The sequence below is a fragment of the Osmerus eperlanus genome, chromosome 19 (genome assembly GCF_963692335.1).
Source record: "Osmerus eperlanus chromosome 19, fOsmEpe2.1, whole genome shotgun sequence".
Taxonomy (NCBI): domain Eukaryota; kingdom Metazoa; phylum Chordata; class Actinopteri; order Osmeriformes; family Osmeridae; genus Osmerus; species Osmerus eperlanus.
The window spans coordinates 6,604,099-6,627,056 of record NC_085036.1 but is presented as its reverse complement, the minus strand read 5'-3'; the positions used below and the strand labels follow the sequence as shown (position 1 = coordinate 6,627,056).

The 22,958-nt window shown below is 42.6% G+C and overlaps 1 protein-coding gene across 1 annotated transcript; it reads left to right on the top strand.

Moving 5' to 3' along the window:
• Positions 1–10,069: 10,069 nt before the first annotated feature.
• LOC134040027 (DNA polymerase theta-like) lies at positions 10,070–18,639 on the top strand. The gene is made up of 14 exons (XM_062486250.1): positions 10,070–10,243; positions 14,246–14,452; positions 14,589–14,682; positions 14,995–15,086; positions 15,186–15,360; positions 15,756–15,879; positions 16,112–16,212; positions 16,338–16,420; positions 16,611–16,712; positions 16,923–17,034; positions 17,190–17,314; positions 17,430–17,565; positions 17,887–17,990; positions 18,163–18,639. The coding sequence occupies exons 1-14, from the start codon at positions 10,070–10,072 to the stop codon at positions 18,274–18,276; spliced, it is 1,743 nt and encodes a 580-aa protein (XP_062342234.1). The 3' UTR covers positions 18,277–18,639.
• Positions 18,640–22,958: the final 4,319 nt, after the last annotated feature.

Sequence of the window (22,958 nt, the reverse complement as noted above, 5' to 3'; positions counted from 1 at the left end):
GTGTTACGGATTGCGAAGTCCAGGACATTCTGTCTCCCTCTGTGAGTGTACGGAAAGAGAACAGAGCCAATCTGCGGAAGAGAGCCAGACAGGCCCGTGCCGAAAGACACAATTTCTTTAAAATGTTTGAAAAAATCCTGCAAGACCTGGAACGTGACGCAGACATGGAGGAGATCCCGAACACCAAACACGTCAAAGACGTGTCTGCTGTGAAGATCCAGAGACAGGTATCGAATGACACTATCCTGATTAAGTTGGTCGATTGTCATCCTAAAGCGCCTTGGAAAGATCTCAGGTCCCACATGCCAAAAGGTTATATCTTCTCTTGTCTCCCCAGGATCTCTCTGAGATAGAGATCACTTCTGTGGTCCCCCTCTCCATTGAGGATGCCACGGACTCAACCCCTCTGACTCCTCCTACTCCCGAGGTCCTCCTCTTGAACCAGCAGGTCCCCCAGGCTCCTCTCAACTGTGTCACCGTTGGAGTTGTGACTCCTAGCAGGCCTGAGACTCCGCCTGCTGTGGGGTGTTTGCCCCACTCTTGTCTGCCACCAATCACCAACTTGAGCACTGATGCAAAGAAGCTGCTGCAAGGAGGATTGGATGAGCTCCAGCAGGTGGGTCATTATCATCACAGGCAAATATATGATTATATTCACAAGGTGTTCTGTTTTCAGGATATGACGAAGCAGACAACGGGGAAAAAGAAGGCCAAAGCCCAGTCACACATCCAACCACTGACTGTGGAGGAAGATTCCATTAACAACGGGAAGGAGAAGAAAAAGAAAAATGTGGGAAAGAGGTGAGGGCAGATAGCAGAAAGGCTAAATGAAGGGGGTCGTACAATGTGGGTAAAGAGCGCAAGACCCTCATTGTAAGGATGTGAGAATGCATACTGGTATGGCAGATTACATTTGATGTTTTTTCTTATGATTGACAGGTTTCTCCAGTGGCTGTCGCGCAAACTCATATGCGGCTGTTGTTCAGATGTTTAACAAACATCATGCATGCATATTCATGCTCTTTCACTACACTGAGATCATGTAGACATACACACTCCACCCTTACACACACACATTCACTCTCTTTTTCTCTCTCTCTTTCTCTCTCTCTCTCCCTCCCTCTCTCACACACACACATACACACACATTCACTCTCTCTCTTTCTCTCTCTCTCTCTCTCTCTCCCTCTCTTTCACACACATACACTCTCTCTCTCTTTTTCTCTCTCTCTCTCTTTCTCACACACACACACACATCTACACACATTCACTCTCTCTCTCACTTTTTCTCTCTCTTTTTCTCTCTCTTTTTCTCTCTCTCTCTCTCTCTCTCTCTCTCTCTCTCTCTCTCTCTCTCTCTCTCTCTCTCTCTCTCTTTCACTACACATAGATCATGTAGACATACACACTTATGACATCATCAGTTACACACCAGACTTTTTTTTTCATATCACAGATGCTTGACTAAATGTTGTTCTCAATAAAGTTATCATTTTGTGTTTCATTTGGTATTGCTTTTTGATGGTTGATGATTATACTGACCTGCTTCACATGGGTCCTGTAGTGGAGATGGACTACTAGTGTTTTCTTCTGGGAGTCTGATAAAGGAAAGAATAAAAATGAATGGTCACACATAAAATATACACAGAAAAATTATTACAAATATTGTTACAATGTAAACTTGACAAAATGTGTAGTCCAGAGCCATAGAAAAAATGTCTATGGCTTGGGTGTAGTCTAAACTGGACTATGGGCCGTAGTGGACTTGATGGACAATCTCATATGGCCGTCACCTAGACATTACAGAACCTTAGCAGCGAAAGTTGGATCCCTCTGCATCAAAACACTTCCTGACGTCACAGTTTGGCTCTCACAACGTATGCTGTATCTAGCCAACCAACGTGACCGTGACACATCTCCAATATTATTCAGAGGACTGGTTTTAGAAGTGGTATACACCTGTAAAACAATGACATTTCTTTACAAAGAGGAGCACCCGTTTGAGAATAGGAGGTCAGAGGGAGAGAAAATAAGGAAGAACCTAAACCAACCTAAACCTTGAGGGTTTAGGTTGGTTGAGGGGCAGTTCTATGGGCATATGTGAAGCCCTCTGTGACATGCTTGCGTGTAAAAAGGGCTATACAAATAAATTTGATTTGATTTGAAGAAGTACCCGGACAGGGTGCCAGTAAGTTGTCACAACTAAAGATTGTTGCATACATTTACTTGATGCTAAACCTGCTACCCATGCTAGATGCTCTGAGGTATGTTTGTAAAACGCTGACAGGGCTGTTTTGTTATGAGTCTACATTCATTATAAGGGTGGGAACAGCTCAGTGGCAGAGCATTTGACTACAGATCAAGGTCAAAGGTTCCAAGCCCCCTCTTTGTCTCTTAAGCGTCTGTATATAATATAAATTATATATTACTGTATATACTCCACACTTATATTCATATAATATACATTATATATTACTGTATATACTCCACACTTATGTTCATATAATATACATTATATATTACTGTATATTCTCCATACTTATATTGTTTTTTTTCTTTTTTGTTGCAGATTCACTTCAGATGTCCGGTCCGTTCTAAGTCGAAACCTCCATCAGCATCGGCTATGGTGATTGGTCAGTTTGAGCTAGCAACTGGCTCCACTTCTTAGAATGCCTTCTCTGCTGGCTGTTGCACACGCCCCTCCCTCCCCTTTCCCCATACAGTCAGTTCTTCATCTCTATGTGAGGCCTTTGAGAATGAGATGAGACTTGGGACCTCAATAGGAAAGGGGAGCAACAAGGAAACCTAAAAACAAGTAGAGAACAGCTTTTTAGTTTTTTTTGTTTTTTGAAAACAAACATTTTTGCCTTATAGTCTTTGGATTCTTGGTCTCAGTCTATATTACCTGTCAACGTTTCAGAAAATGTTTCGTATTCCATTCCTGTCTTCACCTTGTCATCTATTTGCTCAGGTGAAATATCACATTGAAAGACATTTCTGGGGTTTCAAAGCCACATTATAACAATCAAGTTGAAAATATCCATGTCACAGATGGACTGCTCTCTTTCAATTATTGAGAATGTACAGATTTTTTCAGTTGTCGTAATATGAAATTACATAAATGTCAGCAATTTTTAGAAATACTTTTCTATTTTCAAATTATTGACTGTTTTCTATTTTTCTATATTTTTCTATTTACTTCGATGTACCAAAACATCCCAGCCCTATCAATCAACAATGTATGTCTCTGGGTGGGTATGGGTAGAAAACATGGAGTCTATCAGTGTTTCCAATAAAACGCTGGGTATCATCCTTGTGACAGATCGGTGTTGAGATTGGGCATGGTTTCATTATAAGCAAAAGTCCTAGCATGTCCTGTATTGACATGGTCACCTATCTGTTCAGTAAATATTTTTACCTTGAAGGTAAGACATTTGACATGAGCTCTGGAAGAAATTGAGAGACCGACGCAAGCAAGCACACCCTACAATTTCCCCTGAAATTGTACCCTCTCTAGTTTAAATAGTCATTTTCTCAAAATGTATACATTAAAATTCCTTACAATGAGCATAAGTCTATTAACCCTTGTGTTCTCCTCGGGTCGTTCTGACCCATCAGTCATTGTGACCCACCGTCGTATTGCGACAACTTTACCGCATACAAAAACAAAGTGAAGCATTTTCTTTTAACCGTCGGGCTGTCTCAGACCCCCCACATTGCGAAGGTTAAAAGAAAAGTATTTTTATTTGGTTTTGTATTGGGTAAAATTGGGTAAACACAATGATGGTTCGTTATGAACCTTTGGGTCATGTGACCCGAAGGCAGCACGAGGGTTAATTGTTAAATATATTCAACATAATCAATTAAAATATACTATAATGTTTTAAATATGGCTAGCTGTGAAACAAGCAAGATTCAAAACTCGTATGAGATTGGTTTACATGTAATTTTCAGGAAGTGAAATAGTTTTGAGGTGGAAATGACCTCAGTTTTCGCGCTTTCCCAACCGTTTCTCTTTTCCAGCATTTCACCTCGGCGCTGCCTGCCAGGATCGTGATTTTGCTCTGTAACGGTAAACTATCTGCAGTCATCCAATATAACTGCTAGTAATCTCTGTGCGTACTTATGTTTTACTTGTGCAGTTAATACCGTACTTAACTGATTTGAATAATCAAATCCAGTAAATCCGTCATGATACATTTTCGTCTAGTTTGATGGCTAGCTAAGTCTCACATGGTCGATGCTTCAGCTAGGGTGGCTAATTTGCGGCTGGCGTCAGTGAAATAGGAACATAGAGTATGTTTCCTCAGATAAAGATTCGTAGCAAGTACAGTTCAAATTATACATACAAATTTGTAGGTTTTTGCCAGCTCCAAATTTAGGATGAACTATTAGCTAGCTCTGCTGTGGGTCAGCGCGAATGCTATTTTTATAGCTAATTATTAACATTGGAGTGAACTAGCTAGTGTTGCACAGTAAACCTGTACTAAAAAGAGACACTCTTACATAGCTTCAGTGTCCCTGTGCATACATAGGAGACAATCACTGTAAAAGAGCTGCAGTTCCGGTGCAGACAGGAGAACCTAGCAGAACGCCATCTCTGTAGCACTCTCCAGTCCAGAACCCTCGACTCTTACGATACTTCAAACGATGCGATGTTAATATACCTCTCTGTACAAACGAGTCTGACGAACTGTCGTGACCTCAGGTGGGCGATGGCTGCGATGGAGAGCTGGAGAGATGGTTGTTCTGCTAGGTTCTCCTGTCTCTGCACAGGAACTGCAGATCTTTTGCAGTGATCGTTAATGAGCCTAATGACGAATCATAGTCAGAATGATGATGGCCCATGCTACACCCCCTACAATGGAAGCCAATTCCAGGTTGATGGTAAACAATATAAAACAGTACATGGGAAGTCCGAAAGTTAAATTGTTGAATTTAATAGTGAATTTAATACTTGTTATCATTATTAAAAAGTTTAAATGAGTTTTGTCTTTGTTCTTGCTTTGACTTTTAATTTAGCAAATCCAAAGCACGTTTGTGTGGTAAAATCACAGTTAACAAGTCAAATTTGCAGTATTTTGCAGTGTTATTTAAATTGTAAATGTACAGTAAATTAGTGGCTACTAGTTGCATTACTTTTACAGTAAAAAAACCTAGAAATACAGACACTGTAATTTATATACAGCAAGACAATGTAATTCCACAGCTACATACTGCTATATCACAGTAATCCAATGGCATGACAACTGTGAAGTTACAATATACCGCTGTAGTTGCATTGCATTTTACTGTGAAATGTTTACAGTTCGTTATTGTGAAACGTGCAATACATTACTGTGAAATATTTATAGTAAATTACTGTAAAATTACTGTGAAAGTAATGCAACTAGTAGCCAGTAATTTACTGTAAAGTATAAAAACGTCATAATGGTGTATATTTATACTTAAATGAAACATTACAGAGCTACATCCCATTTCTTCTGAACAGGCAGGTGAATAGTAACTTGAAGACTCGTATTGTAAGCCTTCTCAGAAGATTTTCACAGGCTATTCAGACAATTTTGTGCTTTTTGGTTAGTAATTCTTATTTACACATTAATGTTTCCCCTACTTATTGTAATCTTACACGTAAAACATAATTTAATTCTAAATGTAATCCATACTTTCGTTACATTTAAAGCAAGTTTTGATACATGGTTTTCTTTTTGTATTGTTATAACTGGCCACATCAGTACAGAGACTCAAGGCTCAGTCCACAAATGGCCTGTAAATCAAACCTCAAAAGCATTGCAGTTACAAAAGTTACAAGTTCTCTCTCTCAATTGCTTCACAGCCAATCATTGTGAGCCAATCAAGGAGAGGCAGATATCTGGGGTTCAGCAACAGATATGCCGAAACCAAATTCTCCCAGTCAGGTCAGCTCCTCTCTAATAACACTTTCCCATATCACTGTTATTGGCCATAGGCTAATGCAGGGGTTTTCAGAGAATAGATTTATGCAAACCGTTCCCTGACTAATTAACGATGTTGATGATTCTCCACAGTCTGACAGAGTGACAGCATTGCTGAAGAGAAGGGATGAGCGTCCTCTTTCCTCCATCAGCTTGTCATACTCGGATGTCACAACTGACTCAGACACTGATGGTGAATCTCAGGTGAGAGAGCTGTACCTGATGCTGACATTGGGTTATATATTGTTTTCTGTAACGGCGAGTAACCATGGTTGGTGAAGACTAACGACGTATCTTTCACAGAGTGATGATCCTCAGTACCATCCTTGGACCAAAGGAAGTGGCAAGGATTCAACCAAGGGGGATGACCTGTCTCTACATTCATTTGATGAGGCAGATTTTCTGGTCAGCTTGTGCATAGTGATAAGTGAAATGGATAAGGTCTTGCATCAACTTACATTTAAATACTTAAACACCAAACATAGTCAAATCCCAGTGACTGTGTCTCTAATGTAGGGAGATGAACATGATGGAATCAGTTCCCGACAGAATGTCAAAGAGTCAAAAAATGGGGATGACCTCTCCATTCATTCGATGAGGCCGATTTTCTGGTCAGTTTGTGCATCAAAAGCATCAAGGTACATTACATTTTTGAACATAGACTAACAATATGTTACCATCTGACCCACAGTGTGATGAGGACTGTGACCACAGTGTGAAACCTGTTCAGGACAAACGCCTGGTATGTGTGTGACAAAAGGTCTATGAATTGGCCTGTTTTTCTGTTCAGATTTTCCCCTCTGCCCTGTTCCTGCACATTGTACTTTACTCTTGCTCTCCCTCTAGAATCGTGTTACGGATTGTGAAGTCCAGGACATTCTGTCTCCCTCTGTGAGTGTACGGAAAGAGAACAGAGCCAATCTGCGGAAGAGAGCCAGGCAGGCCCGTGCCGAAAGACACCATTTCTTGAAAATGTTTGACAAAATCCTGCAAGACCTGGAACGTGACGCAAACATGGAGATCCCGAACACCAAACACGTCAAAGACGTGTCTGCTGTGAAGATCCAGAGACAGGTATCGAATGACACTATCCTGATTAAGTTGGTCGATTGTCATCCTAAAGCGCCATGGAAAGATCTCAGGTCCCACATGCCAAAAGGTTATATCTTCTCTTGTCTCCCCAGGATCTCTCTGAGATAGAGATCAGTCCTGTGGTCCCCTTCTCCATTGAGGATGCCACGGACTCAACCCCTCTGACTCCTCCTACTCCCGAGGTCCTCCTCTTGAACCAGCAGGTCCCCCAGGCTCCTCTCAACTGTGTCACTGTCGGAGTTGTGACTCCTAGCAGGCCTGAGACTCTGCCTGCTGTGGAGTGTTTGCCCCACTCTCGTCTGCCACCAATCACCAACTTGAGCACTGATGCAAAGAAGCTGCTGCAAGGAGGATTGGAAGAGCTCCAGCAGGTGGGTCATTATCATCACAGGCAAATATATGATGATATTCACAAGGCATAAATCACAATATGCACAATAACTGACTGTATAAATTGTGGACTAATGAGGCTTGAAAAGAACCACGATTGGTTCATTGTCATCCATGTAAGCATGTGTTCTGTTTTCAGGATATGACGAAGCAGACAACGGGGAAAAAGAAGGCCAAAGCCCAGTCACACATCCAACCACTGACTGTGGAGGAAGATTCCATTAACAACGGGAAGGAGAAGAAAAAGAAAAATGTGGGAAAGAGGTGAGGGCAGATAGCAGAAAGGCTTAAATGAAGGGGGTCGTACAATGTGGGTGAAGACAGCAAGACCCTCAGTGGAAGGATGTGAGAATGCATACTGGTATGACATATTTAATTTAATTAGTATTCTTATGATTGACAGGTTTTTCCAGTGGCTGTCGCGCAAACTCATGTGTGGCAGTTGTTTAGATGTTTAACAAACATCACACACATACTCATGCATACATATACACACACATTCTCTCTTTCTCGATTCTCTCTGTCTCTCTCTTTTTCTCTCTCTCTTTCTCTCTTTCTCTGTCTCTTTCTCTCTCCCCTTCTCTCTTTCTCTGTCTCTCTGTCTCTCTCTTTCTCTCTCCCCTTCTCTCTTTCTCGCTCTGTCTCTCTTTCTCTCTCTTTCTCTCTGTCTCTTTCTCTGTCTCTCTTTCTCTCTCTATTTCGGTCTCTCTTTTCTCTCGTTCTCTCCCTCTATTTCTCTTTGTCTCTTTTTCTCTCCCTCTCTTTCTCTCTTTCTCTCTGTCTATCTTTCTCTCTGTCTCTCTGTTTCTCTGTCTCTCTCTTTCTCTCTGTCTCTCTTTCTCTCTTGTCTCTCCTTCTCTATCTCTCTGTCTCTCTCTCTCTTTCTCCCATTCTATCTTTCTCTCTGTCTCTCTCGCTTTCTCTGTCTCTCTTTCTCTCTCTATTTCGGTCTCTCTTTTCTCTCGTTCTCTCCCTCTATTTCTCTCTGTCTCTTTTTCTCTCCCTCTCTTTCTCTCTGTCTCTTTTTTTCTCTCTCTCTCTCTCTCTCTCTCTCTCTCTCTCTCTCTCTCTCTCTCCCTTTCTCGCTGTCCCTCTTTCTCTCTCGCTGTCCCTCTTTCTCTCTCGCTGTCCCCCCCCCCCCTCTCTCTCTCTCTCTCAAAAAAAAAAAAAAAAAAAGAGAGAAACACACACTCATACACTTATATATAGATAGCACAACCCTCAACATAAGAAGACTGAACACTGCTCAATTACACATCAAACACGGAAGACTTCAGATAACTTCTCAGGACTGGTAAATTAAAGGTGAGAGCCGAAATTACTTTTGAATGTATTTTTTACCACATACACATTTTTTTATTTAAAGTGCTGGTGAATTGAACAATCTTCTCAATGAGTTTCTCATTATATAATCCCAACTAGTTATCCTTTTATTACAGCTGTAGTTCTAATCAATCTGTCACGACCCCACCCCCTTGAGCTTGTTTTCCCTGTCTGTCTGGTTTCTTCTGTGTTTTGTGTTGTGTTCCTGAACGTACCCCGTTGGTAGGTTGGTACTAGCGTGCCAATCTATATAAGTATATATATAAACTTTTTCTTGTTTTTTCAGTCTCTTCACCCCGGAATCCCTTCACTCCCGCCTGGCCACCTGGAATCACTAACCTGCACGTTCGGCACCACCATCCGCCTCTCATCACCTGTACTCACCTGTCTTCACGTCTGGCAATACCCTTCTGTTTTGCATCATCAATAAACATCACCTTTTTCACCACCTACCAGTCCAGGTCTGCGTTTGGGTTCAATCACTGGGAACTGTGACACAATCAGTCATTTCTTGCCTCTCTGACATGTTGGGCCTCCCATTGTTTAAAACTTTTATCAGTGCAAACTGTATTGTGTGTGTGTACAACGTTTTGATAATGGATGGCCTTAAAATCATAAATGAGCGAAGCAGGTTCAGGCATGGCACTCGGGCAGCGCGCATCATATCACCCACATGCATACGCATCCTCAATTACCTGTGTGTTCTGCGCTGCTGCCACCCACCACCATCCCCTTCTCCCCCATGTTGTCTGTCTGTTCTCCCCGTGGGGGATTTAACTCTTTGCTCCCTGCCTCATGTCATGCATGCTGCAGTGAAGGCAGGGAGCGCCTTCCCATGTACATCCATTCCGCCAATGTAAAACCATTTGTCATGTGTATGAATAAAGGGTGAAATCAATCACGTGAGTGTCTTGACTGAACAGTTGTAATGTGGTCAACAAAGTGTGTAATTCAGTTAACAAAGGTTAACTTGTGTGTGGTTAAAACATTTTCAGTTCTTCCCCTTGACCATTCATTCAGCTCCAGTATGGCAGCAGCTTCCTCAACTCTGACAGACCACCTCCTCTGCTCCATCTGCACTGAGGTCTTCACTGACCCAGTGTCTCTCAGCTGCCAACACACCTTCTGTATGAGATGTATCCAACAGAGTCTGGATGCTGGTCACCAGCACTGACCAGAGTGCAGACAGCCTGTCAGGGACAGGAACTTCCAGATCAACAAGCTGATAAAGAACATAACTGACCAGCTGAGACTGAAGGAGAACAAGAAGGGGAGAGGAGGAGTGGAGAGAGAAGATGTGTGTCCAGAACATGGAGAGTCTGAAGCTGTTCTGTGAGACAGACGACCAGCTGATCTGTCTGATCTGCAGAGATGGAAGAGAGCACAGAGGTCACACATTCAGACCTCTCAAAGAGGCCCAGGAGGATCTGAGAGGAAAGTTGGTGTCAGTTATACTTGGTAGCTCTGAGGGGGACATTGATGAGGCAAGCAAAGCAATACATGAGCAACAACAAGTCCTCTCTGATCAAAGGCATCGATGCGATGACATCCAAAGCAAGATTAAGGCCCAATTTGAGGAGGTCATCGCCATGTTGAGGGAAAAAGAGAAGGAAGCAATGAGAAGAATTGACATTCAGCGTTGTCCGGCTAACATGAGAAGGCGTCTGACTGAGCTGGAGAGATACTTGGCTAAAGCCAGAGAAAGAAACAACACACTGCAGTCTGGGATGGAGATCACTGACCCCAGAGAATTCCTTAGGTGGTGGAGAGAGAAGGGCAGTGCTTTGTGTAATACATCTCCCAAATGTCTACAGGTCTGCAGATCCAGTGTGTTGATGCATATGCATATGCAAGATGCCACTATAGATTATGACAACCTTACGGGTTGCATTCTTTGGGAGAAAATGGATAAAATCCTGAAATGGCATCTTAGTACAGTAAAACAAGACATGTGCTGCATAGCATAACCTTTTCTCAAATTGTATTGTAAACTGTATAGCTTAATAGTTACAGATTGCTCTCGCATACTTATGATTAATTCCAATGCTTGCCTTGTACATGTAAATCTCACATAGCCAGTGTAAAACTATTTAGCACAACTTTTAGCTGGTTTGCCTATTAATATTTGTTTTAGTATATTTTAATCAATATGTATTACATTAAATAATGGCTTGAGGGTTTAGGTAACTTTAGGGGCAGTTCTATGGGCGTATGTGAAGCCCTTGTGACATTGTTTGTAAAAAGGGCTATACACAAGTACATTTGATTTGACTTAGAGAACAATAAAAGTCAAACAAAGCATGATGTAAAAGTCAAAAGCTATTTCCTGATAGCATTTAAGATCAGTAAAGACAGCAATAGCCTCACTGGTTTCAAAGCAACAACACAAAGAAATTGTATTGAAAACGATTTTTTAAATGTAGCAATTTTATTTTTCTTCTGTTTCCTTTTCCACTAATTGACATTGACATTACATTTTTTTGGGTTGGGGAAATACTGATAGAGAAATGGGTTAAGATATTGTCTAAGGGTGTGTAAAAATCTATATTCCCATTTTCATATTGTCCGTCATCCAGATTTTTTTTTTTCATTAATGGAAAACGGGATTTCAACTTCACTGTAGGACAAATCAGACTCAAACAATTATTTTAAAACACATTTTAGCCTATAGAAACCACAGTCTACGATTGAAACGTTTCATCAGTGCTTTGTGTGATACATCACCCAAATGTCCAGAAGTCTACAGATCAAATGTGCGCCGTCTTCAACAACTGGAGGATATAGATTATGACAACTTTACAGGTTGCATTCTTTGGGAGAACATTGATAAAATCCTTAAATGGCATCTTAGTAAAGTAAAGCAGATACAAAGAGAGAACCCCAACAAGACTGACACAAGGACAACACATGCAAACAGAAATGTAATGACATGCATCTGTATTTGTACTCTTACAAAGTATGCAAAAACCTGCTTGGAATATATCAGGTCAGGATGAAGTGCATGGAGAGGAACTGCTGCCCACAGGATCTGATCCTGGTGAGACACAGGATGCTTCAGAGAGGTTTGGCCACGTCGAGAGAGGCAACTCCTCAACCGTTTTAGAGTGTATACACTAACATTTGTGTCTTGGGTACAAGCAACAGCTTTATCCTGTCCTTTCCTCAAGTATTATTATAAACTGTATAGTTTAATAATTAAAGGTTAATCTCACATACTTTTTATGATTAATTCAAATGTCTGCCCTCTACACCTATTAGTCTGATACAGCCAGTGTAAAACAATTTAGCAAAGTTTCTAGTTGGTTTACCTCTTAATGTTTGTTTTTACTGGATGTTAATCAACATGTATGAAATAAAATTATGGCTGTAAGAACAATCAAAGTCAAACAAAACATGATGTAAAAGTCAAAAGGTATGGCCTTATAGCATGTAAGAGTGAAGACAAGACAATAGCCATCCCCTTCTCCCCCATGTTGTCTGTCTGTTCTCCCAGTGGGGGATTTAACTCTTTGCTCCCTGCCTCATGTCATGCATGCTGCAGTGAAGGCAGGGAGCGCCTTCCCATGTACATCCATTCCGCCAATGTAAAAACATTTGTCATGTGTATGAATAAAGGGTGAAATCAATCACTTGAGTGTCTTGACTGAACAGTTGTAATGTGGTCAACAAAGTGTGTAATTCAGTTAACAAAGGTTAACTTGTGTGTGGTTAAAACACTTTCAGTTCTTTCCCTTCACCATTCATTCAGCTCCAGTATGGCAGCAGCTTCCTCAACTCTGACAGACCATCTCCTCTGCTCCATCTGCACAAAAGGTATGGCCTTATAGCATGTAAGAGTGAAGACAAGACAATAGCCACAGTGGTTTCAAAGTATACACACAAATAATGAAATAATGTTGAAAACTAAAAAAAAAGAAAATCTTTTTCATTCTCCACTAATTGGCACTGACCGCTGACATGCTTAGGTAAAGTATATGTATTTATTTTAATGACAAACCATCCAAATGTAGCAGATACGAGATATACATATATTGTTTTCCTCTTTATCTTTAATACTAATTTCCTATACGTGTATTCACTAGCCAATCAGCAGGTTGGATATACAGGTGAGACTAAACAGGAAGTAGTCGGAGCCCGGGAAGGTGAAGAACGTGAGTGCAGCTGCTTGACTGCAGAATTGGAAGAGTGAACAATGAAGTTAAATAGCCTACTCAATATAGTTTAAGTTAGCGACACAAAGTGATTGCCTTTTTGCCTTTGGAGTGTGTAGCCGTTAAAACGTTAGCGAGGCGCGGTACACCGGCCAGAGGAAGAAGTTAGAATCGCGTTGGTTTGTGTACGCTGTCCTTTGATCCTTGCCGCCGCTGAGGTCGACAGTTCCCTGCCATCCAGAGACTGCTTCAGAGCTCCAGCGACCGAGTGTAAACTGAAGAGAAGTCTTGAGGTGAAGTAACCTGACTTTGGGTTATTAAACAGTTAATTAGTGGAGAGAAGCCAATGGTGTTACTCGCGAATGCGACGGAGAGAGATGGACTGAAACTTTTGTTAATTGACAGTTTTTTTCCTGTGGACTAAGTCTGAACGAGATTTGAGTATTTTGCTCTGGACTGAAACCATTTTCTGTTTAACACAAGTATTTAGTATGTTGGCCAACATTAGTGGTAACATGTTTGAATTACAACTGTGAAGTGATTTTGAATAACCAGGTTATTTCTATACACTGCATTTGTATTATTTTCCTAATTGACTTAGTATAATAAATCATCACTAATTTTCAATCTTCAACTATTTGTTTACACTGCGAAGTTCTTGATCTTCTCTGAAGTAGGGGCGTCTCATACCCTGCCCGTAGAGTATGGTAGTTAGGGGAAGTACAGGGTAAGTTGCACATACGGACACTTATGCTTGTATTCTGTCATTTAGGTCATCACCGTGACATGTACAAATCCTAAAGCCTAAATTATTATATTTGTTTCACTTAGGGCAGGGTAGACTTGGGACTAGTAGGCCTGGGGGTTAGGGACTCAGATCCTTTAATCTCCAGCCTTCAGGGAAGAGTCATTTACCCCTACTAAGCGGACGTAGGTCCCGTTCGCTACACAAAAATAACATAAATATATTCAATATGTTTGTGAGAATATTCAATTCCACACACAAACACTGTAACAGTGACCCAGCTGGGTCAACACAGCAAGCAGATAGGAGTATTGGTCAGATATGAAAGTTTCTGGTCTTATACAGACAGATCTCTCCCCACAAGCTGCCTGGTCATATGTTAGATCTCTGACACAAAACGCCTCTGATCACAGGAGTTGTGAATGCAAAGGAGGAGATGGTGGTGTTACATGACTTAGTTACACACTCTTCCTGCAACTAAAAGTGGGAAAGAACAAATTGATTTCATGACAGGATCATATACATATCACTGCAACAGAAGCAGAGCACAGGTACAGACACACACTAACACAACCGACATGCCTGTGTAGCTACACACAACCCATGCTCTGGCCCCGCCTCCACTGGATGCTGATTTGCTGGTGGGTGAGAGGCTGGAGCAGTTAAAGGCCTGCCTAAACCGGTCATTACTTAAAGATGCAGGGGGCGTGGTTATCACTTACGACATCATCGAGGCGTACAAGACCTTGGTGCTTAGCTGTGGCATCGGTCTAGACGGCAGTTGTGAAAACCCCAAGGTAATGCACGCACACATACACGTGTACAACACACACACACAGCCTATGTTGTTCGTATTCTCCCTGAGTGAGGGTGTGCGTGCATGCATTACCTCGGGGTCTGTCAAGGTCTCATAATGCTCTGTGCGTCCTGTAGGTGGCGTGTTGGCTGTTGGACCCTGGCAGTGAGGAGAGGACCCTGGCCAGCGTGGTGACCTGCTTCTGCCCCCAAGAGCTGGATCTGCTGGAGGGCCTGGGGGAGGGATGACGCAGACACACACACACAGTCCTTTATTTCTTTTTTTTGTCTTCTGTATTTGTGCTGCTGTATCTTATTATGTCTTAAAGCATTTTTTCGTAACTTTTTTTGTGCCTAAGACTTTTGCACAGTACTGTGCGCACACACACCTGCATGATATTCCTCCTAATCCACTGTTCAGTTTCGCCATGTTAAGCTTTCAATGTATTCATGCTGTGTGTGTGCGTGTGTGTGCGCCTAACGTGTTCCGCCGTGTGGAGATGCGTTCGCAGGTTTCTGGAACTTCGTCTGTCTCCTAATGAAGACATGACTGGTCTGAAGAACAAGAGGACCCTGGGATACGCCAGGAAAGGAGCGGGGAGGGTGCGCCTGGGCAAGCAGTTCAGCACCACCAAGGTAACTCTCTCACACACACACACAGCCAGCCATGCAACAACATGCAGCTGGGAACTGAAACATGCAAGGTTTCATCGGTCGCTTACCTGACATCATCAGGATGTTCTGGAGAAGCTCCGACCCCTGCACCCGTTCCCAGGGGTGATCCTGGAGTGGAGGAGGATCACCAACGCTATGATCAAGGTGGTGTTCCCTCTCCAGAGAGAGAGACAACACCACCCTCTGCTGGCCATGGACAGGATACACCCTGTGTCTCAGACATACACCCCCACATGTAGATGAACACACCCACGCAGATGTCAACATAACCCTACACAACAATAACCACATGTGTTACCCAGTTACCCATCTAGCTGAGTTAAGGTTATATGGGCTCATAAAGAAATACAGTGTATTCTATAACATGATGAATTTATTATGACATATGTTATGCATGCGCGGAGTCAGGTGGCTGAGCGGTTAGGGAAGCGGGTTAGTAATCAGAAGGTTCCCAGTTCTATTCCCGGCCGAGCCAGATGACGTTGTGACGTTGACGTTGTGTCCTTGGGCAAGGCACTTCACCCTACTTGCCTCAGGGGGAATGTCCCTGTACTTACTGTAAGTCGCTCTGGATAAGAGCGTCTGCTAAATGACTAAATGTATGCAATGTTTCTTGTTTCCCCGTGCCAGGCCGAGTGAGCTTCACTGAGCCCAACATCCAGAACGTTCCGAAAGACTTTGAGATCCAGATGGCCACCGTTGTGGGCGAGAGCCCCCCCTCACAAGATGGCCGCCAGGCTGCCACCCGGCCAGGGTACGTGGGGACCACAGGGAGAGACCGAGAGGGTGACCGTAGGGACACAGAGTGCTGGGGTGGATGGGAGGAGAGACCACAGGAAAAGGCATGCTGGAGAGAGGAGCTGAGTCAAAAGGGGCTCTGTGGAGATCTCAGAGAAAAGCACAGAAAAGAAGAAAGAAGTCTCCCTCCAGCTGTATGCTCCTAGGGTGACATTCATAATGATGACACGGTGGGTTTGTCCTCCCAGCAGGAGAGGGCGCTCCAGGCTGCCAGCCCCTCCTGCAGGCAGTCCAGAGAAGGATGTCGCCTTCTCCGTCAGCATGAGACACGCCTTCGTACCCTTCTCAGGTTAGGCCACCCCCTCCTTTGGCTTTGCGTGCGCGTGCAGTCAAAATGAGTTTTGATTGGATTCATTGAAGGTGTGTCTCTCTATCTCTCTACCTCCCTCTATTTCTCTCTCTCTCTCTCTGTAGGAGGGATGATCCTAGCTGCAGATTATTCCCAGTTGGAGCTGCGGGTGCTAGCTCACCTCTCTAAGGACCGGCGCCTCCTACAGGTCAGGAGATACACGCATGCACAAACACAGTCAGACAGGAATGCTGACAGCAAAATGGTCCTCACCTGATGCACTCTCTCTGTCTTTCTCTCTGTTTCCTCTCTCTCTCTCTCTCTCTCTCTCTCTCTCTCTGTCTGTCTCTCTGTCTCTCTCTGTCTCTGTCTCTCTCTGACACGTGTGTCTGAGCCAGGTGCTGAACGGAGGGGTGGATGTTTTCCGCTGCATCGCGGCAGAGTGGAAGAACATAACCCCAGATGCTGTGAAGGACGGCCTCAGACAGCAGGCCAAGCAGGTGGGGTGGGGCGAGGGGGGTGCTATCAAGGCTAGTTGGTCAAGAACAAAATAAAAAGGGCTGGGTGAGGCTGACTGTCCGATAAACAAACACACACATACTCACTTCATGAAGGTGTGCCACTTACAAATCAGCAAAGTCCCGAAATGTGACAAGTCACATCATGACAAGTCATTAATGTGTGTTAAACATGTGTGCTAACACACTCAGATTTGCTATGGCATCATCTACGGGATGGGAGCCAAGTCTCTGGGGGAGCAGATGGGCGTGGATGAGAACGATGCTGCCTGTTACATAGAGAGCTTCAAGGCCAGATACACAGGTAGACACTGTCTGTGGGCACATTCTTTTAGCCTTGCAAAACAAAGATGCACCATTCCTGTTTGTTCAACTTGTGTGTTGTGTTCATGATTGGTTAAGAGTATGTTTCTGTGTGTGTGTTTCTCTCTCTGTGTGTGTGTGTGTGTGTCCATCCAGGGATCCAGTCCTTCCTGAGAGACACGGTGAAGAGCTGTGTAAAAAAGGGCTACGTTCAGACACTGCTGGGACGCAGGAGATACCTGCCTGGGATCACAAACGGCAACACCTACGCCAGGGCACATGTATGTGTGTGTGTGTGTGAGGGGGTGAGGGGGTGTGAGGCCCATCTGAAGTGTTATAACACATCTTATCTCTGATGTTTGACTGTAACAGAGTGTGTGTGGTTCTGCCTCTCAGGCAGAGCGCCAGGCGGTGAACACCACTGTTCAGGGTTCAGCTGCTGACATTGTTAAACTGGCCACTGTCAACATCCAGCAGAGACTACAGGAAACCTTCCCTACTGCCCCCCTGTCACATCAACACCCACACTCAGGTAACACACACAGTAGCAAGTAGCTCACAACATTTACAAAAGGTACACATCATGTGACTATTTCAAATATGTCTGTATGAACACAAACACTAATGGCCTTTGCACACATTTGAGTCCGAAATTCGTGTCTGAAATGTTTGCACGTTAAAAAACGTTATGTCAATCACGCTTACACACTACCTCCGAAACATTTAGAGTTTTTTTGACAATTCAAAGCCACCAAATTTTGAGGCTGACGATTACAAAAAAACGCATACGAACATTTTGCACTCAGTGTGAAAAGGCCTTTACTGTGGTACTGATGCGTCAATGGCTGTGCAGACAGGGGCCGTAGCAGGACATGGCCTCGGGTCAGAGGGGCTTACTTCATCCTGCAGCTGCATGACGAGCTGATCTACGAGACCACAGAAGAAGACCTCATTCGGGTATGACTGAACCCTGAGCTTTAACCCCTGACCTTTAGCACCCTAACTTTGAGCACCCTAACCTTGATAGACAGGCTCAGGCCTTAACCCTTCAAGGCTGCCTACAGTGTGATACAGGACAATACTGTGTAAGGACAGAATTTCAGACATGTTTTTCCTCCATCTCCCTTAGGTGGCTCAAATAGTGAAGAGAGAGATGGAGTCAGCAGTCAAGCTTTATGTGAAGCTCAGAGCCAAAGTCAGGGTGGGACCCAGCTGGGGTGACCTCCAGGACATGGAAATATGAAGGTGGGTTGAAAGTGGCCTTAGACATACTGAAGTAGGACTTGACAGCTTTACACAAGTGTTGCTTTCTGTGTTTTTCTACGTATATTTCTGTGTGATAGTCATTTATTCTCAACAATATACTGAATGGACTGAAATGTTTAACATATTTTAAAGTGTCAAGATAAGTTTTAATCTCTGCTGTTTACGAATGAACTGAATGTAGTAATGCATATGTATATTTTTAATCCTCTAAATTGTGATCCTGTGCAAAAGTTATTTGTCGGGGTAACATTTGATCCCATAATTACATATTAATAATATTGTGTTTGAAACGTACAGTAAATGTAATCCATGAATCTCTGAATGTAACCTCCATACTGTGCTGTATGTTAGGATGATTTGTAAATAAAACAAATATATATGAGCAAAGCATCAACAGTGAGACCTCTTTATTAATATCATTTAATAACTATTGAAGCATCTGGTGTTGGAACACCTCAAATCCATCACGGACCCTCTCCTGGACCCCCCTGCAGTTTGCCTACAGAGCCAACAGGTCTGTACATACAGCTACAATTAAAACACGAACAAGGTGCTTGGACTGGGGCAGCTAGCTGAGCCAGTGGTTAGCTGGTCAGGTCCATGCTGGCATGCACGAAGCAAAAATGTTTTGGAGGGAAACAAGAGCTTGCTTATGAAAAATTATGTCTGTATCTTACTTCGACTCGAATGCCGGAGGAGTTCCCGAACAGACCTACACTGCTACAATTATAGACAGGAAAGAATGTAGTCCCAGCCAAGTATTGCTTTGTATGGATTTCAAAATAAAAGATTTACTAAATGACAACATGTGGCGCAAATGAGCGAAATAACAATAATTGCAGATAATTTATTGGAGTGATTTAAATGATGAGAAATATTGACGTAGGCCTATGTATATTTATATCAATACGTTCCATCTTTATGAAAAATACATCCGAATGCTAGACATAATGACGTACAAAAAAACGTAATAATGTGTTATCTGCATACTTTATTGTAACATTACAGAGCTTGCTCATATTTCTTCTGAACAAGCAGGTGAACAGTACAGCTTTCTCAGGAGATTTTCTCAGTCAGGCTAATCAGCCAATTTTGTGTTTTTGGTGAGTAATTCTTATTTACTTATTAATATTTACTTTGTATAATATTAGTCGTAACATTGTATTTTAATACTTTGTTTAATTCACATTGCCTGGTGAATGTTTGGAACGGACGGGAAAAGGTGGCGTTTGTGTTTTAACAACGTTTCTGTAATTAGTTATTGCTTAGGGAATTGTTCAAATCTGTGAATATATTTCCAACTTTACCTGTTGGCTATATACAACCAATTCATAATGTATCAGTAAGGCAGAGATAATGATATGTAGAGAACCAGCCTTTTATTGCCAAATTGTATTTTAGTGCTGGCTATATTCATAATGAGAGATTATTCTGATTATTTAAAAACTGAAAAAACTGAAAGTAGTGTCATTGTTCATGCAAATCACGTCTTACAGAAAGCACAATCGTAATTACCAAATGATAAATATTGACGTATATTTATTTAAAATGATATATAAATATCTGTATAAAAGTAGCTTATGTCCAAATGCTACACATTATGATGTAGGCTACAACAACGTCATAATGGTGTACATTCATACTTTAATCTAACATTACAGAGCTACATCACATTTCTTCTGAACAAGTGAACGGTAATTACTGTCTAGCTTTTACTGAAGATTTTCTCAAGATAATCAGCCAATTTGGTGCTTTTCGGTGAGTAATTCTTCTTAACACATTAATACTTAGTGTAATCTTACATGTAACGGAATTTAATGCTAAATGTAATCCACACTTCTGTAATGCAGTTACCGTCAATAACATGGGTGTACAACTAAAAACAAATGTCCTCCACATTCAAAATTCTGTACATTTACAGCAAGTTTTGATACATGGTTTTCTTATTGTGCATTGTTATGACAGACCACATCAGTAAAAAGAGACTCAAGACTCAGTCCACAAAAGTAAATCAAACCTCAACAGCATTGCAGTTACTAACATTTTTTTAAAATCTCAATTGCTTCACAGCCAATTACTGTGCGAAAACATTAAGGAGAGGCAGATCGATGGCTGCAACAAACATGCCGAATCCAGACTCTCCCAGTCAGGTCAGCTCCTCTTTAATAACACTTTCCCATATCACTGTTATTGGCCATAGGCTAATGCAGGGGTTTTCAGAGACTAGATTTATGCAAACCGTGCCCTGACTAATTAACGATGTTGATGATTCTCCACAGTCTGACAGAGTGACAGTACTGCTGAAGAGAAGGGATGAGCGTCCTCTTTCCTCCATCAGCTTGTCATACTCGGATGTCACAACTGACTCAGACACTGATGGTGAATCTCAGGTGAGAGAGCTGTACCTGATGCTGACATTGGGTTATATATTGTTTTCTGTAATGGCGAGTAACCATGCTTGGTGAAGACTAACGACGTATCTTTCACAGAGTGATGATCCTCAGTACCATCCTTGGACCAAAAGAAGTGGCAAGGATTCAACCAAGGGGGATGACCTGTCTCTACATTCATTTGATGAGGCAGATTTTCTGGTCAGCTTGTGCATAGTGATAAGTGAAATGGATAAGGTCTTGCATCAACTTACATTTCAATACTTAAACACCAAACATAGTCAAATCCCAGTGACTGTGTCTCTAATGTAGGGAGATGAACATGATGGAATCAGTTCCCGACAGAATGTCAGAGATTCGAAAAATGGGGATGACCTCTCTATTCATTCATTCGATGAGGCCGATTTTCTGGTCAGTTTGTGCATCAAAAGCATCAAGGTACATTACATTTTTGAACATAGACTAACAATATGTTACCATCTGACCCACAGTGTGATGAGGACTGTGACCACAGTGTGAAACCTGTTCAGGACAAACGCCTGGTATGTGTGTGACAAAAGGTCTATGAATTGGCCTGTTTTTCTGTTCAGATTTTCCCCTCTGCCCTGTTCCTGCACATTGTACTTTACTCTTGCTCTCCCTCTAGAATCGTGTTACGGATTGCGAAGTCCAGGACATTCTGTCTCCCTCTGTGAGTGTACGGAAAGAGAACAGAGCCAATCTGCGGAAGAGAGCCAGGCAGGCCCGTGCCGAAAGACACAATTTCTTTAAAATGTTTGAAAAAATCCTGCAAGACCTGGAACGTGACGCAGACATGGAGGAGATCCCGAACACCAAACACGTCAAAGACGTGTCTGCTGTGAAGATCCAGAGACAGGTATCGAATGACACTATCCTGATTAAGTTGGTCGATTGTCATCCTAAAGCGCCTTGGAAAGATCTCAGGTCCCACATGCCAAAAGGTTATATCTTCTCTTGTCTCCCCAGGATCTCTCTGAGATAGAGATCACTTCTGTGGTCCCCCTCTCCATTGAGGATGCCACGGACTCAACCCCTCTGACTCCTCCTACTCCCGAGGTCCTCCTCTTGAACCAGCAGGTCCCCCAGGCTCCTCTCAACTGTGTCACCGTTGGAGTTGTGACTCCTAGCAGGCCTGAGACTCCGCCTGCTGTGGGGTGTTTGCCCCACTCTCGTCTGCCACCAATCACCAACTTGAGCACTGATGCAAAGAAGCTGCTGCAAGGAGGATTGGATGAGCTCCAGCAGGTGGGTCATTATCATCACAGGCAAATATATGATGATATTCACAAGGTGTTCTGTTTTCAGGATATGACGAAGCAGACAACGGGGAAAAAGAAGGCCAAAGCCCAGTCACACATCCAACCACTGACTGTGGAGGAAGATTCCATTAACAACGGGAAGGAGAAGAAAAAGAAAAATGTGGGAAAGAGGTGAGGGCAGATAGCAGAAAGGCTAAATGAAGGGGGTTGTACAATGTGGGTAAAGAGCGCAAGACCCTCATTGTAAGGATGTGAGAATGCATACTGGTATGGCAGATTACATTTGATGTTTTTTCTTATGATTGACAGGTTTCTCCAGTGGCTGTCGCGCAAACTCATATGCGGCTGTTGTTCAGATGTTTAACAAACATCATGCATGCATATTCATGCTCTTTCACTACACTGAGATCATGTAGACATACACACTCCACCCTTACACACACACATTCACTCTCTTTTTCTCTCTCTCTTTCTCTCTCTCTCTCTCTCCCTCCCTCTCTCACACACACACATACACACACATTCACTCTCTTTCTTTCTCTTTCTCTCTCTCTCTCTCTCCCTCTCTTTCACACACATACACTCTCTCTCTCTTTTTCTCTCTCTCTCTATTTCTCACACACACACACACATCTACACACATTCACTCTCTCTCTCTTTCTCTCTTTTTCTCTCTCTTTTTCTCTCTCTTTTTCTCTCTCTTTCTCTCTCTCTCTCTCTCTCTCTCTCTTTCACTACACATAGATCATGTAGACATACACACTTATGACCTCATCAGTTACACACCAGAATTTTTTTTTCATATCACAGATGCTTGACTAAATGTTGTTCTCAATAAAGTTATTATTTTGTGTTTCATTTGGTATTGCTTTTTGATGGTTGATGATTATACTGACCTGCTTCACATGGGTTTCCTGTAGTGGAGATGGACTACTAGTGTTTTCTTCTGGGAGTCTGATAAAGGAAAGAATAAAAATGAATGGTCACAC

Excerpts from the sequence above, each read along its gene's own strand:
- LOC134040027 (XM_062486250.1), top strand. The coding sequence starts at position 10,070 with ATGGAGAGTCTGAAGCTGTTCTGTGAGACAGACGACCAGCTGATCTGT. Across the intron at positions 10,244-14,245 it reads CTGAGGGGGACATTGATGAG|CTACACACAACCCATGCTCT; the intron begins GCAAGCAAAGCA and ends ATGCCTGTGTAG. Across the intron at positions 17,315-17,429 it reads ACACCTACGCCAGGGCACAT|GCAGAGCGCCAGGCGGTGAA; the intron begins GTATGTGTGTGT and ends TCTGCCTCTCAG.